Source organism: Setaria italica, chromosome II, assembly GCF_000263155.2.
Source record: "Setaria italica strain Yugu1 chromosome II, Setaria_italica_v2.0, whole genome shotgun sequence".
NCBI classification, from domain to species: domain Eukaryota; kingdom Viridiplantae; phylum Streptophyta; class Magnoliopsida; order Poales; family Poaceae; genus Setaria; species Setaria italica.
This window is the reverse complement of record NC_028451.1, coordinates 65121-82678: the sequence shown is the minus strand read 5'-3', so window position 1 is coordinate 82678 and position 17558 is coordinate 65121. Positions and strand designations below refer to the sequence as shown.

Below are 17558 nucleotides of genomic sequence, written 5' to 3'. Positions count from 1 at the left end.
CTTTTCAATTTCTTCCAGGTTTTGTTCTAGAGACACTATTAGCTGAAATATAATTGTTGGATTCAGAAGTTCAGATAGGCTGAGCAGGCGTACAACGAACAAGCATACCAGCTCAGAAACCAAGTATCGTATAAATGTTGTGATGAAATGGATGGACGATGGAGCATCAGTGGTTGGAGAAATTTATAGGTGGATGCTCGCAGCACATGAATGATGAATTGATGATGGTATGGTCACGCGGGCATTGCATATATTCATCTGTTCGTCAGTCTGCAGGCAGAAAATTGGTGCTCATCTCTGACTTCTGACTTGGCCAATGCAAGCTTCCGTAGTCCTGTACCTGTAGTACCAAGTCAACTGCCATTCTCCTGGCCTGGGTCAAGTTTGTCAACGCATATCAGGACAACCATGGCTGCTAAGCTCGAGTTTGATATTGTATTTCTTATGGAATTATTGCACTGATCATTGCCACAGTACTGTAGTGTGTTAGCTAGACACAGGAACATGCATGGATGGATGGTTACATGAGAAGATGCCAGATTATTCCGTCCACTAGCCCACTGTATAATATATATTAGCTGCTGCTGGTCTTTGGCTCTTAGCATTTCATCCATCATCTCCCGCGATGTTTTTGTGAACGCAGCAATGCAAGGCGTTTGACAGGAATGAGTCCGCAGGCAGCCTCAAGAGAGACCGGTCATGAGTCTGCCGGTCAGACTGAAAACCATGATGGTGAGCTCACTCCAGTTAGGGAAGAAGAAGAAGAAGAAGAAGAAGAAGAAATTAGTACTAGCTAGCAACATTGAATTGAATTGAATATTTGTCCCTTAGACCAGACTTGTAGCAGTTGACTGGACCCTGTTTATGTAGCACAGAATACGTTACTCCTATACAAAATTAAAAAAAAAAAGAGTAAACATGCAGACAAAGTGCATGCATTACTGGGGCCTTGGTTTTGTTTGGTTGGCTTTATATAGAGCACTTGGCGTTCCAGTGAGCCGCAGAGTATAGTAGCTACACACGAAGCACATGCGGCAGGCACCATACGCTAGCTACAAGCTTCAATTGTTTTTGAGCCAACAAAAATCAAAGCTGCTATACACGCAGGCAAAGTAGAGCAGGCTATAGCATTTCTCTCTTGCTTTGCTTGTAACACATACTAGATCTAGAAATGGGTGAGGAGGCAGCTGCGCCGTTGCTGGGCGATGTCCACCTCCATCTCCATGGAGATAATAACAGGAAAGAGGAGGAGGAGAAGCTGCCGGCGACGACGACGACAAACAGGTGGATGCTTGAGTGGGATTGGGAGGAGGCGGCGGGGCAGCTGGCGTTCGCGGCGCCCATGGTGGCGACGAGCATGGCCTACTATGCCATCCCGCTTGTCTCCGTCATGTACGCCGGCCGCCTCGGCGACCTCCAGCTCGCCGCCGCCACCCTCGGCAACTCCTGGGGCACCGTCACCGGCATCGCCCTCATGGTATCTAATCACTTCCATCAGTACTTTCTTTCTTTCTTTAATTTCCTTTTTGCGAGAGTATCACGAGTACAGTTGGTAACATTATTTTACCTACCACTGAAAACCTCAAATGTAGAGTTTACCTTCAAGTTCCAAGATTAATTCTTTAGCAGTGATAGCAACAACCTGCAAGTTACTAACAGTTCCATGTAAACAAAATTATCAGTGAAGAATGTTTCAAATATTAGTCTTGTTTCTGAAACTTTGACAAAAGATCAAAGTGGACTTATATGAATATAAGATCAGTCGCAAAAGAAAAGGAATATAAGATCATAGAAAAATTGGACCAAAAGAAATATAAGTGGACTTAGAATCTTACACTAGACAAAATATATATAAATCCCTTTCCATGTTGGGCCACGAAGAAACTAAAAGTATCCCCTTTCATTTGACTAAAGTAACCAACTTGCTAGTGTTGAATGGTTGGGTGGACAAATGCAAGCAACTTCAGAGAAAATTTGGCTTCAAAATGAGATATTTTCAGTGCTATCAAAATTTCAGAAAAGTACGGTGATGCTGCTCCATTTCCATGAGCCCTTATTTAGTTTCCTGACAAAATTTAGTATAATCTACATACACCCGACTCTAAATCTTAAGACATTTCAGTAGAAAAGTTCACAAGAATTTCTGACGTGCCTGTACCAAAATGTCTCTTCTTTTTACACCTCATGTATTGATTAGCTGGTATATTTGCAGACTGGGCTGAGCGGGTCCCTGGAGACGCTGTGCGGTCAGGGGTACGGCGCCAAGGCGTACCGCATGATGGGCGTGTACCTGCAGGCGTCCATGGTGACGTCGGCGCTCTTCTCGGTGGTCATCTCCCTCCTCTGGCTCTACTCGGAGCCTCTCCTCGTGTTCCTCCGGCAGGACCCTGAGGTCTCCCGGCTGGCCGGCGTGTTCCTCCGCTACTCCATCCCGGCGCAGTTCGCCTACGGCTTCATCCAGTGCACCCTCCGCTTCCTGCAGACGCAGTCCGTCGTCATGCCGCTCGTGGCCTTCTCGCTGCTGCCGCTGGCCGCCCACGTCGGCATCACCCACGCCTTGGTCAACGTCCTCGGCCTCGGCTTCGCCGGCGCCGCCATGGCCACCTCCGTGTCGCTGTGGCTCTCCTTCCTCATGCTCGTCGCCTACGTGGCGTTCTCGGGCACGTTCAGGGAGACATGGGGCGGCTTCACCGCCGAGGCGTTCAGGCACGTCCTGCCCGGCATGAAGCTGGCCATCCCATCTGCAGTCATGGTCTGGTAAGTATAACTCGATCGTCAGATGATGCACATTATGCATTGCTCAATTGCCTGCCTCTCGATCCTAGCATTACTGATGCTTTGCGGATCGAATGAACATGGCAGCTTCGAGTACTGGTCGTTCGAGATCCTGGTGCTGCTGGCCGGGCTGATGCCGGAATCTCAGCTCAGCACTTCCATCATTGCAATGTGGTAAGTGTATCTTTCATGTTCGGATATATGATGATTTGGAATCCTTGATGCCTTTTGCAGTAACTATTCTAACATACAATCTTACAGCGAAAACACTGAAGCCATATCATACATGATCACCTACGGGTTCGCAGCCGTCATCAGGTAATACTCCATCCTACTATGGTAACAACCATGGCATTTTCCTCGGAGAATTCTTACAATAATGATCGATGTTCCAACACTAACAGCACCAGGGTGTCGAACGAGCTTGGAGCAAGGAACATCGCCAACGCGAAGAAGGCGCTGACCGTGTCCCTGGCGCTGTCCCTGATGCTTGGCGTGGCATTCCTCCTGCTACTAGGCCTTGGCCACGAGGTGTGGGTGAGGCTCTTCAGCAACAGCGAGGCGGTGGTGAGCGCCTTCGCCTCCATGACGCCGCTGCTCATCGGCTCCGTCGTGCTCGACTCCACGCAGGGGGTCCTGTCAGGTGTCGCGAGAGGTTGTGGGTGGCAACACTTGGCGGCATGGACCAACCTGGTGGCCTTCTACATCATAGGCTTGCCCCTGGCCATCCTCTTTGGATTCGCGATTGGCTTCCAAACCAAGGTACACAAATGCAATGCAGGCCTTTTTCTGAATTTTTGCAGAGTTCATGCTTGATAGACTTGAATCGAATAAAAAATGCAGACTCTGAATGTCATACGGATTGTTGTTGGCTGTTCCAGGGGCTGTGGATGGGTCAGATTTGCGGTCTCCTCTGCCAGAACTGCGTCCTGCTGTTCATCACCCTGCGCACCGACTGGGAGAAGTTAGACCTGACCATGATCAACAGGGACAACGATTTCGTCTGCTGAGCATCGGGGAAGGCATGCCATGTAGTTTTCATGTACTTTTTGCACGCGCTGTTCTTGTTGACTTTAACCTTGAGCAACAACTTCCAGAGCCACATCATCCTGTAACACTGCAGTAAGATAGTAGTAAAATACATAGTAGAAGCAACTTACCCACATCATACTGCTCTGCCTCTCGTTCTTGTTGAGGGAACAAAGGCAAAAAGATGAGAAAATGTTGATTTTTTCCCAGGACAAAAAAGATTCACTGCACATCCATTCCAGGCTTTGATTGCAAGCTTTGTTAAACAACAGCGTCACTATTTCCTGACCCATTTCAAGTTGTTAACAAAGCATACGGGACACTACAATCTTTCGTCCTAAGGAAAACTCGGTTCCTAGCTAGACAGTTGACCTATCTATCCATCTATCAGGGACAAACAGCATGTATATTGCCTATTAAGTTAGGTAGATGTCTGGCTTCCAAAGATGACGCTCTTCATTCAGTGAACATGTCCAGCAACCCCAGTATACTCTTGTCGTCATTGCATCACATCTCGAGTGATACTTTCTTTAAGTGCTTTTGTGCAACAAAGAGTTCAGTGTCTCTCAACCCAACACCCAGCAAGCTCCAGAGGTCCAAGTCAGTATTGGTGCAGAATCACTCAAGTACCGTGCATATAGAACAGCCCATCATGAGATCCCAACCAAGCTCCCCAGCTGTGGTTTGCATCAAGCAGTGAAGAACCGCACAAGTCATGGCTGTTTTCGGGCCAACAAAATGCTGTGAAGGGAGTGTCAGCCACACTCTGTGCAAATATTAGCTCGCCTGTTTTGATGCTCCAAATGCGAACAGTGCAGTCCTCCCCGCCTGGCAATGGACAAGCATGTTTTGTCAATGAGAATTTGATACCCTCCCAATATGCATTGGCCAAAAGAACAAATTGCTATGCATTGAGATATGAACCAGCTAGCACAAAAACAATTTCACAAGTCATGATTCAGCCTAGCCAGCTAATAACTTGGAATTAATTTACATCTCATGGTGATATTATCACACATCATTTGACCACAACAACCAGGATTCCTGATGCAGCCATGCAGGAAGACAGAGGCACAGAGCCTTTGACACAGTAGTGGATGTATTTAGGTCATCAAGTGGGAATGCAAACAAGCTAGTGCATTTCTATCAATCTAATAACTAATTCAAGTGACATATAGAGTGTATACAACAAATTATTGTGTAAGTTTCAAGGAGCAATCTAAAAGAGCATCCTTCCTAGCACCATAAGGCAAACATAAATAACAAAAAGACTCAATGTCAAATACACACAGTAACATCAAGAGCTAAAAAAATGAACAAACCTGACATAAGTAAGGTCTCAGATGGATCAACAACAAGTGGTAACTGTGTGTGTGAGTTCACATGCCCCTCATATGACTGTATACCTCCCTTCTGAATGAGACGGAGATCAAAGAGTTTGATCTGTACAACAACAAAATAATTCTTAAGCTGTTTGCATTAAACTTCAAATTCTTAATCACAAAGAGGTACAAAAATACATGTAGGTTTTGCAGACAATAATTTAAGATAAGACACAACTCATAACAAAATATGTACACATGTCCAATGTTGTGTATTCAATTACGTGTCACTTCAAAATGCAGATGACAATTTTAAGATGAACAAAACATCTGTAAAAAGATTTTTTTATGCAAGATGTGTGCAGTGTGAAATTTCAATTCTAGCACATTACAACAGCTAAGTGGGGAAGGCCAGCCAAACAGAACTCTAGTTAACATACTGTTACCACATTGAGATGTACTATAAGCAAACAATTACAGTTTCAAAATAAATCGATCCTAGGAGATTCTGAGCACATTTGCATGCCAGTTGTAAACTTGCTCTAACACTAAAAAAAGGTCAAGTCTAACTTACAGATCCATCCATGGAGCTTCCTAAGAAGTAGTTCTCATCTGATGAGAGCGTAACCAAGCTGTGCAACAATGTCAATTTCAGTACTAGGGAACATAGACATTGTCCAAAAATACAGTAGCACCAAGGAGAACATTAGTGCTACCTGCAAACTGCCGACGACATAGAAATATCTCTCGAACATTTATCCTTGTCAGCCTGCATGACATTTTCCAACAGAACAATAGCATTGCATTCTTGATGAGCTAAATTAGAAAACTATGCAACAGCAACAATAATAAATCCTGCTAGTCTCAAGCAAGTTGGGGAAGGCCAAAACATGCAAATTCTGCATCCAAAAGAAACATTTTTCGCACCATACCACTTTTATTCTAGTTCTGTGTCAACTGGGATGAACCTAACTTGACCGGTCTAAGAGATGGAGATTCACAGTGGCAATAGTAAACACAGGTTGCAGTTTTGAAGCTTGAAATTTGCTAAAATTTTCCAGTCTTTATAATCTTTTAGATGTCATGTGAACACAGTACTCTAAAGAAATCTCACGCTGTGTATGTGTCCCAGTTGTCTGCCATTGTGACACCATAAGGTCATAAAACATAGAAGAGAAGTACAGCGTATGTATGTCATGACTCATGACCTAAGTAATGTTAAAAAAGAATTTGCTTCTACTGTCCTGTGCCCCAGATAACCACTTAAATGGAAAAAAAATCAATTAATTCAGCGATGTGAACATGCATGGCATCAAGGGATGTTTTGTACTAGTATTGCACACCTGGTTTCTCCACCTCCCATGACGCCTTGTGGACAGCATGGGAACTGTCCTCCTAGCAGTGCTAGGAGAAGGTACTCCGGTAGGGTGATTAAGGTGTTTTTGCCGTACATCAACAGGGGCTATACTCCCATTCCGTAGACCACATAGCACCACATTTCCCTTAAAAAGAGCAAGACAAAATCAGTTGGCATAGCAGAGAAAGGAATAGAATGTCTCAGTAAATTCTGCATTAATCATAGCACGCATACAGGGCCAACAAGCAAGTATTAAGACCATATAGTTTATACCTGCAGATTATCACATAGGATACCATAGGAGAGGTATTTGTTCAGTTTTGCACACAAAACAAATCAGTAGCATATTGCCTTTCTTTCAGATCTTTGGGAAGCATGTAGCCGCACATTAGACACACTGAATTTAAGCTAAATGGAAAGTAGGGATATAATAATGAGGAAAGCAAACCACAGACCAGAGAATTGGCAAAAATTTTCAATAACTTATGACAAAGCATCATAAAATGAAACTGGATTTGCTATACTAAAAGGTGGGAGGAAGTTTACGTAAACATTATGAACATTAGATTATTACCGAGTGCACAAATTTTAGGGATAGAATGGCACTTTTAGAGCGACACAGCCGCGAGAATCCCCTTGTTTCCAAATCGACCAGACCAGCACCATGGTCCGTACCTAGAAATAAGATGAACAAGTGAAAAGTGAATTCCAAGCTAAAGGACATTCTGTTTTGGCGGTAACATAAGCAGACTCTTGCAGGCTGCAAAAAATTGTAAGAACGAGTTGTAGCGACGACTGAAGTAATTCCTCCAACTAACGCAACAGCTGAATGTTAGATTGGACAAATGCCATTACAAGAGTCAAACTTAACAGTATTATGATGGGTTAAAAAAGTATGAAGAGTTACATACAGGTGCCAACACAAGAAAGTCTTGCCATATAGATTCTATGCTCGACTGCCAAGTTTAAATACTTAACAAATTCCAGAAATATTGATTAGTAGCAATATTGTTAGTTTTCTGAATGCAGCCACTTGATAATGTTATGTAACACAAAGTTGCCACACAAACTAGACAAAGAATAGTATATTTATGCACTAGAGAAATTCCTACAATTAAGCCCCGACTCAATCAACTCACCAAAAGCTGCATGTTTGCTATCAGAACTACAATCAGCTGTCCAAACTGTATGATCAAGTGAAGCAACTCTAGTCCACGATCCTATTGTCGTTTCAATAGTATCAGAAAGATCCATAACATATACAGAGCCGCCGGATTCTCCAGATCCAAGAGTAGCCACCATGTTTCATAATGTCAAGGGACCCAAGCTCACAGTATTTTTCCAGAGGAAAAAAAAGAATGAAAAATATGTGCAATTATGGCAACAACAATAATAGAGAAAACAAAAGCAGGGAATTTAGGATACAATGCTTGTTGAACTGATGAATCGCTGGATGCATCAGGTACATGAGGGCCAAACTTTTGTATACAAGTTATACCGGATGACAAGATTGAGAAGGCTGCTTCAGATGACCAGATGCTGGGGAGTGCGGCTGACTTGTGCTTCCCCATGGGAGTCCATGCAGGCTGGGGCCAAAACTCCATCTCATTCCCAAAGTTGTTAAGAGCACTCCCTAATCCGTATAACCTGTGGGAAGGTTATATAAAAAAAATACCATGATCTTAGACACCAGTATGGCCAGAGCTCATGCTCTTGCAGAGAACTAGAGAACATCAATGGGCAATACAGATCGACGAGTTGTGAGACTCGATAGAAAAAAAAGCATGAGTTGTCTAAGAGTTACCAATGGTATACGATGAAAGACAATATGTGTGAGAAGATAATGTGGTTGTATTGTAACATGATGAATTGATGATACCAAGCAGTCACAGTCACAGCAAGTTGCATACAGTAAATAATGGCAATACATGGTAACAATGACATAATTCTTCAGAAACCAAAACAGTTGTAAAATAACTGTTGAAGAACCTTACCGAATCGAACCATTCATGCTGCCTGTCACTAGCATCCTGGACTTCCTCAGCCCTTGCGGTGTCTGAACAGTCGTGTTCAATTGTACCAGCGCCTTATCAGCCACAGAGGCCGTGGCTTGGTACTTCCAGACCTACCAAACAGCATGATGATCAGCCCAAGATTACAGTACAACGCACAAGGGGGAAAAGCATCGAAGGAGGCCCTCCAGCAATCACCATGGGCTGAGCCGCCTGCACATAGTGGCACTGCTGCTTGAATGTGGACCTGGTGGCCTTGTTGGAGAAGATGACTCCGCCGCCGTACATCTCCCTGGCGCTGAGCAGCTCCGGCCGCCTCGCCCTCTTCCTGCTGCATCCCCCCGCTGTGGCTGCGGGCGGCGGCGTTGGGGGAGCGGGAGGAGGAGGGCGATGAGCGGCGGCGCCAGGGATGGGCCCCCTGATGGGGAAGTAGCGATTCTTCTCCGGGTCGTAGTACAACCCCGGCAGCTCTGCAACCAATCGTCTCTCGAGGTCAGAGGGGACGAGGGGAGGGGTCTTCCTCTTCTTCTCAAAAGGAGAATAAGGATAACAAGAAAGCCCTGACCTTTGGGCGGCATGTCTCCGGCGTGGCTGTTGGAACGGAAGCTTGAGGGGGCGGCGGCGGCGGCGGTGGTCGGCGGAGCGGTTCGGGTGCGAGTTGTCGCCGTGAAGCGAGGCTAGGAGGAAGGAGAAACACCTGGTGAGACTATGTGGGCCCGAAACGAGAAGGAGACCCTGGCCCATTATAACCTTAGCAGGCCAGGCCCAAGCATAGTAGGCAGTTGGAGCCTACTACTGCAGTCTGCATCATTTAAACTATTACTTGCTCTCAAAAAAAAAAAATACTACTGTGCATCATCTCTAATTGGCTTCTCATCTCACCCCAAAAAAACCCTGAAAGTAGTCAGGTAGATTTTCATTGGTAAAATCCAAGACTGATCTTCTGTCTTATAAAAGGAACAATAATTTGTTCACAAAATTCCTGACAACAAAAGAGCAAGAGAGAATTAACATGCCAATGCTTCCAGTAATAAAGACACAAAATAACCAAACCAATCAGGTATACGAAACAAAAACAATCACATTCCATGCCAACAATCAACATCACCATCCCAAAGTACATCAATCCAAGAACCAAGATTAGCCATCACTTCAAGTACAAAAGGCACATTGGCAGTATGAGCGTCTTTGGATACATGCCCCAGCATGCCAGACCAAATATTGGCCGTGCCCAGCTATTTTGGCCAATGCTTGGTTCAGTGACAAAGTTTGGCATGCAAAAAAACTTTGGCCGTGACCTTAGGATTTGAGCAGCCATGCTGGCCGTTTCTTGGGCAGCCATGTTGATTTGGCATAACACAACCGAGTTTATCAGCTCCTGTCAAGCAGCAAAACTGCAATTTGGGGTCATCTCAGTGTGCGGAAATATATCCAAAAGACGTAGTGTATGTATGGTAGACTTGTGCTAGAAGAAAATAGTTATATCCAACTAAGAGCTACGTTGGAGACAGTGAACTAAGGACAACTATAGATGATTTTCTTGACGTTTTCCCATCAAAATTTTCTTGAAGTTTTCAGCGCTGCAGTTTCCTCCTTGCAAGGGCCGGGGTTTTCTTTGGTATGTACACTTTGTAGCTGACCTATAAAATGGAAAAAGGGTAAACAATTAGATTGAATGAATATATTTGTAGCATGATAATTCAAGCACCTGAAGCAACAGTGAAACTCTGTTCCTCACCTCCACCGTCTCTCCATCATGCATTCTAGAGAAGGTCTTCTTCTGAAACTGAGCACCATCTTTATCCTCGGTCCTAATCTGGCTCTTGCCCTCAGCAGGTGACAAAATAGAACCATTAGAGGCTGAAGCTTCACTTGTCTTTCTGCCATCTCCATTAGTTCTTTCAGCTTTGTTAATGTCAATCAGAGGGCGCCCAATATCGCTACTGCTTTCAACAGGAGCAGAATTTTCACTGGGCCTAGGGGGCGTGGTATATGTGCTACCATCAAGACCTTCCCTGGCCGGTATGCTCACAACTGATCTGACCCTTGGAGCTCCATTCACATGACTCACCCCTGCACTGCTTCCTAACACCCCTGCACAACTCCCTGGCATGCTCTCCAACCTTTGCATTACACTAAGACTGTTCCTACCATCCTGTGGTGACCTAAACTGACAATTTGAATGAGTTGCCTCCACTGTTCTTCCTTTCTGTTGAGTTGCACCACCAATCTCGCCAGCCTCAAGTATTCCAGGTGATGCAGCCCCATGACTCATGCCAGCACTGCCTTCCTGCTTCCAAGAATGACTTGTAGCATTCCCACAATCCTCTGATCTAGGTGATCCAGCAGAATTTTTCATTACAAGGCTGCTTCCCTGCCACTGAAAATGGTTAACAGCAGAAGACCTTGCTTCAGCAATTTCTGTACCTGTATTCTGTGAGCCATCTATCAATGCTTCCTTCCCTGTAGCTCCGTTGGTATCTGTTTTACCTGCCGCTGCTGCCCTGAACTTTCTGAAGTTCTCGAGAGCTTTCTGCCTGAGAATCAGCTCCAGATCCTCAGCATCTGAATTTCCACCACCAGCAGGTTCCATGTCTTGTGTTTGATTGGCCTTCTTGGAATGTTGGCTCTCCAATTCCAAATTCTTCTTGTAGCTGTCGATATCACCATCCCTCTTCTTGGCAATAACAGTGAGTGCTTCTTCATCCCTATCATCATCCTCAGCCATGTTCTTCTCAGACCGGGAGGCATGGCGATTGTCATAGTCTATTTCAATCTTATCCCGTGTGGTGCCAGCATCAGTCCTCCTCTTCCTGTGCTTACTCTTGCTCCTGCTACGGCTACTGCCACTACTTGCTGAAGTGCTCGAGGAACTTGCCGATCTCCGTGCCTTCCTCCTCTTGCGATCCCTCTCTCTGTCCCTCCCCCTCCCTTTTTTCTTGTGAACATCTCTGGACTGGCTCCTGGGTGGTGGGCTCTCCAAGCTCTCAGAAGCGCTGCCACTGCATGTGGAATGGTGCCGAGCTATCGAGGAAGGGCTGCTGCTGCTACTGAGGCTGTGGCTTGGGCTAAGGCTACGCCGCCGACGTCTGCGGCTGCTGCTGCTAACCTTGCTCCTTCTGCTCTTCTTATCGGCGACCCTCTTACTGTGCTTCTTGGAGCGCTTGCGCGGTGGGGATTCAGAACCGGAGGAGGAGGAGTGGTTGCGGCGGTGGCGGTGATTGCGCGAGGACCGGATCTTCTTGGGCTTGGCCTCATCCTAACAAACAAGAAGAGAAATTCAGTTAGCAGTAGGGTTTTTGGGCAACATATACAGCCATACAAAGCTCAAGAATTGGCGTCTCAGTTTGACAGTCTAAGGAACTTTTTATTTTCCTTTTTGGGTGTGCCCTCTCTAATTATCAATATATCAAAGAAAGAACAGGCATCCTAAACGAGGCAAAAAAAAAGAGGTACTACAGGATTCTCGTGTGCAGACGAATTGGGAATCTGGAGTACAGTACAAGTAGCAATTTGGTTTTTTTTCCCCCTCAAGAACCGCAGGTAGGTATCCAGGCTAAGTCTCAAGAAACAGACCGGACCGGAGTGGAAAAGGAGAGAGATGGAGATGCGGGTCGCGGTGGTTACCTTGCCGGCGGCGTTCTTGCTGGCGGAGGCCTTGGTCTTCATCTGGCTCCGGCGGCAGGGCACCTGGACGGGAGGGGGGCACAGTAGCAGGAGAGGGGGAGGGGAGGGACGAGGGCGAAGTGAACCTGGAGGAGGGAGATGGATCGATTGGATTCCCTGAGCGAGACCCGACGAGGGAAGGAGATGGATTCGTCGGCGGCGGCTCGCCCCTGCCTCAGTTTCCTCCGTGGCCGGGGCCAGGCTTCTGCTTCTCTTCTTGGCTGGGGGACCAGGCAAGGCTTATTCCTCTGTTGGATAGGCTGAGCGAGACCCGACGAGGGAAGTCTATAGGTCACATGACAAAAAAAAAACAGCATGACATGAAATTAGATCCCCTGAAACAAAAACAACTGATTGATTCCAGAGGTGATGCAGCTCAATTCAAAAAAAAAATCTGGCTTTCATGTCCAGAATGTTCCAGAAGTGCTTCGTCTAACAATATTGCAGTGGTGTCGTGTGTGCAATGCTGCACATGAGCTGACAAAGCTAGGACAAGATCAATATGCAGATAGACCTAGGCCTTGTTTAGTTGGCCAATTTGGGAGGTGCCAAATTACTGTTACAGCACTGTAGCACACTGTAGCGTTTCGTTTGTATTTGTGAATTATTGTCCAAATATTAACTAATTAGGCTCAAAAGATTCGTCTCGTAAAGTACAACAAAACTGTACAATTACTTTTTAATTTCATCTACATTTAGTACTCCATACATGTACCGCAAGTTTGATGTGATGGGGAATCTTCTTTTTGCATAGTGTCAAAGTTGGAAGTTGGGAGTAACTAAACATGGCCCTATATTGGGACTTGGGGCATGCTTTTTTGGACACCAATTTTGCTACAACCAAGGTTAGGGAAAGCGTAGCTTGCTAAAAAATTGTGGCCAACAGCTTTGAGTTCAAAACGCTTCAGCTGCCGCTTTGAGTTCGTGAAGGGAACTTTAAAAAAAACAAATCCGATAGAAACAAGCTAGCACAGGCACACGTTACATGGAAGGACATGACGAGCATTCATGCCGAAGAATGTTTGAGGTATATGCGGTATAGGAGTACTAGGAGGCAACAATTGAAGAAGATCGATCGGTAATGTTAAGGTCCGTGCGTACGGAGACGTGGCACGATGTCGTCCACATATTATCTTGCTGCCTCATTTCAATACATTTCCGTCACCAGCAAAAACATCATGCATTGATAAAAAAAATTCTTATCTGCACGACGATTCCTTCCACCGCACCGCACCCGAATCTCGTTCTACTTCTGCTCCGTGCTCCCTGCTCTGTATCGATGCGAGTGCCCGAGACGGCGAGATCAGTGATGCGTCTGCATCTCATCCAGTGATACGGAGCCCGAGCCTCTGCGTCTCATCCTGCGATGCTAGCTCGCTCCCCCTTGTGCGGCTATGCTTCCTGCTGCTTCTGCCTGGCCGTGCCCTCCTCCTCTCCCTCCCTCCCTCCAGCTAGCCATGGTGCCTCGCCATCGCAGGGGCTCCTCCCAGCCTGCTTCGCTTCCTGCTGCTCTGCCCAGCAACGCCTCCTCCTCTCCCTTCCTCCCACTGATAGGGGGTAGCGTTCCAAGAGCCCTGCCCAGGCGACGGAGAGGATGGAGAAGAAGAGGCCAAGGCTGACGCGCTGCAGCTGAGCATCACCGTGCACGTCGGCACTGGCAGCAGCAGTAGCAGCAGGATCTTCGGTACTGATGGCCTTAGGAACCTAGATCTAAAGATAGCCCCCAGACTGCCATGTTGCAATAGGTATCTCATGATGTTGCAGTAGAGATTTTGGACGTTGCAAGCGTTGTAGATGCGCACGGGTGTTGTAGATGAATGCATCATCTGATGTTGCACGATTGATTTTTTGAGATGTTTCAATGTTGCAACAGTTGGCTTTTGATGTTTCATCTGTTGATTTTTCATATTACATTGTTTGCTCCCGTACGAGCTCAACCTCAACCTGGCATATGATGTTTTATTTGAAAATGTTGCATGAAACATGTGTTCAATGTTGCGATGGGAATTTTTCCTATCTTAATATTATTTTACATTGAGCTATTTTTTCGTATTTTTTCAATGTTACAACCATAGATTCTTTATGTTGCAATGTCGCGACCAATTATTAGTGGGTATTTATTATGGTATGATGATGCATGCGTTCGATGGAAGTTGCTCCCCTAGATGTTCAGGTGCTAGCAAGCCTGTAGATTGATTGGATCCACCTCTCTACCTCTCCATTTTTTTTATGCAGGAGAGCTACATATATTTATATTAAGAAGGAAAATAAGGTTTATCGTTACAACGTGGAGCAACCGAGCACACACGTACAACAGCTATTATTATACCAGAACAGAACCAACCGAATTAACATGATAAGAAGCAAATCCCGTCGGTACGCCTAAAGCTAGCCTTCCCGTCAAATCCCGTCGCGACTCGATCGATCGCCCCGGCCGTACGTCTCCTTCGCCGCAGCAAGGTATGCTCTCCTCCTAATCTTCTACTAGCATATAGCCGGTAAACAAACTCAGCATCTCCTCCTTCCCTTTGTCTGATAGCGTGCAGTAGCTCAGCGATCGGATGACCAAGGTGCCTGACTCATGTCGATTTCCTAGATTTTGGGGGGTTTGGAGATCGATGTGCAAAGAATTCATTGAATTATATATATTTGCTCGACCTAATTTAAGTAGTATTTCTGTTTGGCTACAGATTATCTTCTTCTTTTATTTAGAAAGAGAAGAGCGTTGATAATCTACCAGTTTTGGTTGACGGTATTAAAGTTTGATATATGCACAGTATTCTTTATAAGATAGTAACGACTCATATCATACTATGTTTTTTCTTTTAGGTATATAACACATTCTATTTTGAGGAGTTTCTTTGTGCCAACGAAGAAAGAAGATAAAGAGGCACGTGCTGACCGAACAAAATCATGTCCACCGGGCAGGAATTGAAGTTGAAGATAGGCAACAGCATACCCCGTGCTTTTCAGTGGGTAATGGCATCATCAGCGTCGTCAACCTTGACGATCGGGGAGAGGAACAAGAAGATGAACGTGTGACGTGGCGGCCAATGGATAACAATTGTCTGCATGCCACAACTTTTCATCACCGACACAGCAGGTGTGGCCAACATCATGTACGACAGCAGCAAGTCCTTGGGGAGCGGCGGCGGCTTCCCATGGTGGCTGCCGGTCATCATGTTGGCCGACGTCTACCCGGCGGTGGTCTTTCTAGCGATGGGGCACCTGACCCTCTTCTTGCCGGAGGTGCCCTTCGCTGCGTGGGAAGCTCTCTACAATATCGGGTATAGGGGTTGGCTTTGATGTCGCCTTCACTTCCGGCGCCGCATTGTTGTTTGCTGACCAGCCGTGGGTGATGAGCGTGGGTGCTCATCGCCTGGGCTTGCATTCTCAGCGCCCTCATTGTTGTCGTCCTTTCCTTCTGGGTCTGCCTTGTTCGCACCTACGGGAACGACCAAGTGTCTGCTGCAAAGACCAAGTAGCGGCTTACTAGTTAATTAGTAGAATATCAGTATAATCTATCCTTCATGTAAACAGTGTACAACTGGTTTAATATAAGTATGTGTGATTGTCTTATGTCGTTGCATCTTAGCTTAGTTTCACGAAGGAAAAGTTTATTTAATGACGGGTCACTCTATTGTACGAGAGCGCGACTGACGTTGCCTTCTAATAGCCCGATGGGATGGAGGTGGGCTATTGTGGCCCGCAATCCTTTTATTGGTTTTGCTTAAAAAAATATGATAACTTCCTTATGAAGTGTCCATTTTCAATTCCGTTCGCGCCACCGTGTTTCTTATGTTGAGATATACAAAATAAAATCCATGATCGATATATTTTGAAATATTATTTATGTACTGACTTATATGTAAACCTCTCGACAAATTGTGTACATAAATTAATACACAAATAATTTTTTACATTCGTATTACTTACCATTACGAAGACTAAACTATATAAGTCACCACATTATCTCTACATAAATTACTATCGGATATAGTAGATAAGTTATTATACTCTATGCAAACAAATGTGATAATCATATGATATCAATTTATGTGTATACTATGTAACAATTTTGATATATTTCTACTAATAGCAACTTATGACATACTTTGGTACTATGTAATATTTTTATCATATTTTTTTTTGCCATTGCAACTTATAGCATATTGTGTATCAAATTTAATAAAGTTTTGAGATACCAACTAATGTACATACCATGTGACAACTTCAATATATTTCTAGGATAGCAACTTGTTGACGCCAGATTTCGTCACTAGTAGGATCGGCGCCAAGAAGAGGGGGAATTGGAGAAGCACAGTTGGGAATCAGCCAAATGGTGCTGCAGTGTGAGATCGGCCGGTGACTTCTGTCTCACTTTGGGTCGAATATACCAGGGTCCCAATCGGTAATCTTTTGCCGATAAGGAATCGGCCGATTAGGGGGATGGGCTAATTGGGCTTGTATGGGCTCGGAAAGGGATGGAAGGATAAGGTGGAAGTCAGCCCATGAGGCGTAGAGTAACCAACTTAGCACGAATTGTGCTTGTAGATATTCGTTTTCTGTTTGAATTAGGGATAGAATTCTAGTCGGTTAAGAAGTTATCTGTACGGGGCTATAAATAGCTACCTTTGTAAATCTGTAATCATCAACCAATCAATACAACAAACTACTTTTTCCTCGTACTTACTTTCAAGCAGGCGACTTCGCCATTACTTTCCTCTTTTTTCACGAGTTCGTGCGGGTTGGCAGGGCTGCATCATCTTGATCTCCGGCCGATTCTGTAAGTTCCGTTTATCGAGTAATATCTAAGCTTTAACTTCAGGCGTATCGCTGTTGTTTCGTTTAGATTTATTCACTAGTTATCGATATTTGCTAGATTCATAGGTTTTACCTGCTTTTCTAGTCTTTATCACCAGTTATCCAGCTAGGAATCGGCAGTCTCGGCTCTTTCCATATTCTGCTATTAAATTTATCTGTTGCCGATTAGATCTGTTCCTAGTGTCGTTATCATAGCTTTGTACCGATTACTTTAGCAATCTCCTGTCTACAAGGCTACAGAAATCAGGCTGTCTTATAGCCGATTTCATTACTACAGTAAATCGGCCGATTCGCTGATAAACTCTATCGAGATCGGAAACTTAGCCGATCGTGATTTCTGGACCTGACACGAATTCTTCCTTGCCAATCAACAGGTCAGATTGGCTGGCACGCCGCGTGAACCGCACCAGGGCATTCACCCGAACAGGAGCTAAGCAGATTCTCCCGGGTCGTGTGTCGGTCGCTGGGATTCGGTTGACCGATTTCTAGCGCCAACACACTTTTGGCACGCTCGGTGGGACCGAATACAACCGCCATCATGTCGAAAGCTGCTAAAGTCTCCGAAGATAACGT

At 45.3% G+C, this 17558-nt stretch overlaps 3 protein-coding genes across 3 annotated transcripts; 1 reads left to right on the top strand and 2 right to left on the bottom strand.

Annotated features, from left to right (window-relative positions):
- Positions 1-96: 96 nt before the first annotated feature.
- On the top strand, positions 97-4040 carry LOC101767111 (protein DETOXIFICATION 18). The gene is made up of 6 exons (XM_004955257.3): positions 97-1477; positions 2213-2757; positions 2863-2949; positions 3037-3093; positions 3180-3537; positions 3657-4040. The coding sequence occupies exons 1-6, from the start codon at positions 1172-1174 to the stop codon at positions 3783-3785; spliced, it is 1482 nt and encodes a 493-aa protein (XP_004955314.1). The 5' UTR covers positions 97-1171; the 3' UTR covers positions 3786-4040.
- On the bottom strand, positions 4026-9514 carry LOC101767512. The gene is made up of 12 exons (XM_022824074.1): positions 9378-9514; positions 9061-9172; positions 8694-8965; positions 8478-8608; positions 7909-8130; positions 7623-7783; positions 7058-7158; positions 6470-6628; positions 5843-5895; positions 5701-5758; positions 5127-5247; positions 4026-4632 (listed from the first exon to the last, which is right to left on the bottom strand). Exons 2-12 carry the CDS (start codon positions 9071-9073, stop codon positions 4427-4429), a joined length of 1497 nt encoding a protein of 498 aa, XP_022679809.1. The 5' UTR covers positions 9074-9172; positions 9378-9514; the 3' UTR covers positions 4026-4426.
- A 44-nt stretch (positions 9515-9558) lies between these two features.
- Positions 9559-12408, bottom strand: LOC101766699 (serine/arginine repetitive matrix protein 2). Its single transcript, XM_004955256.2, has 3 exons — positions 12123-12408; positions 10234-11754; positions 9559-10135 (listed from the first exon to the last, which is right to left on the bottom strand). The coding sequence occupies exons 1-3, from the start codon at positions 12162-12164 to the stop codon at positions 10070-10072; spliced, it is 1629 nt and encodes a 542-aa protein (XP_004955313.1). The 5' UTR covers positions 12165-12408; the 3' UTR covers positions 9559-10069.
- Positions 12409-17558: the final 5150 nt, after the last annotated feature.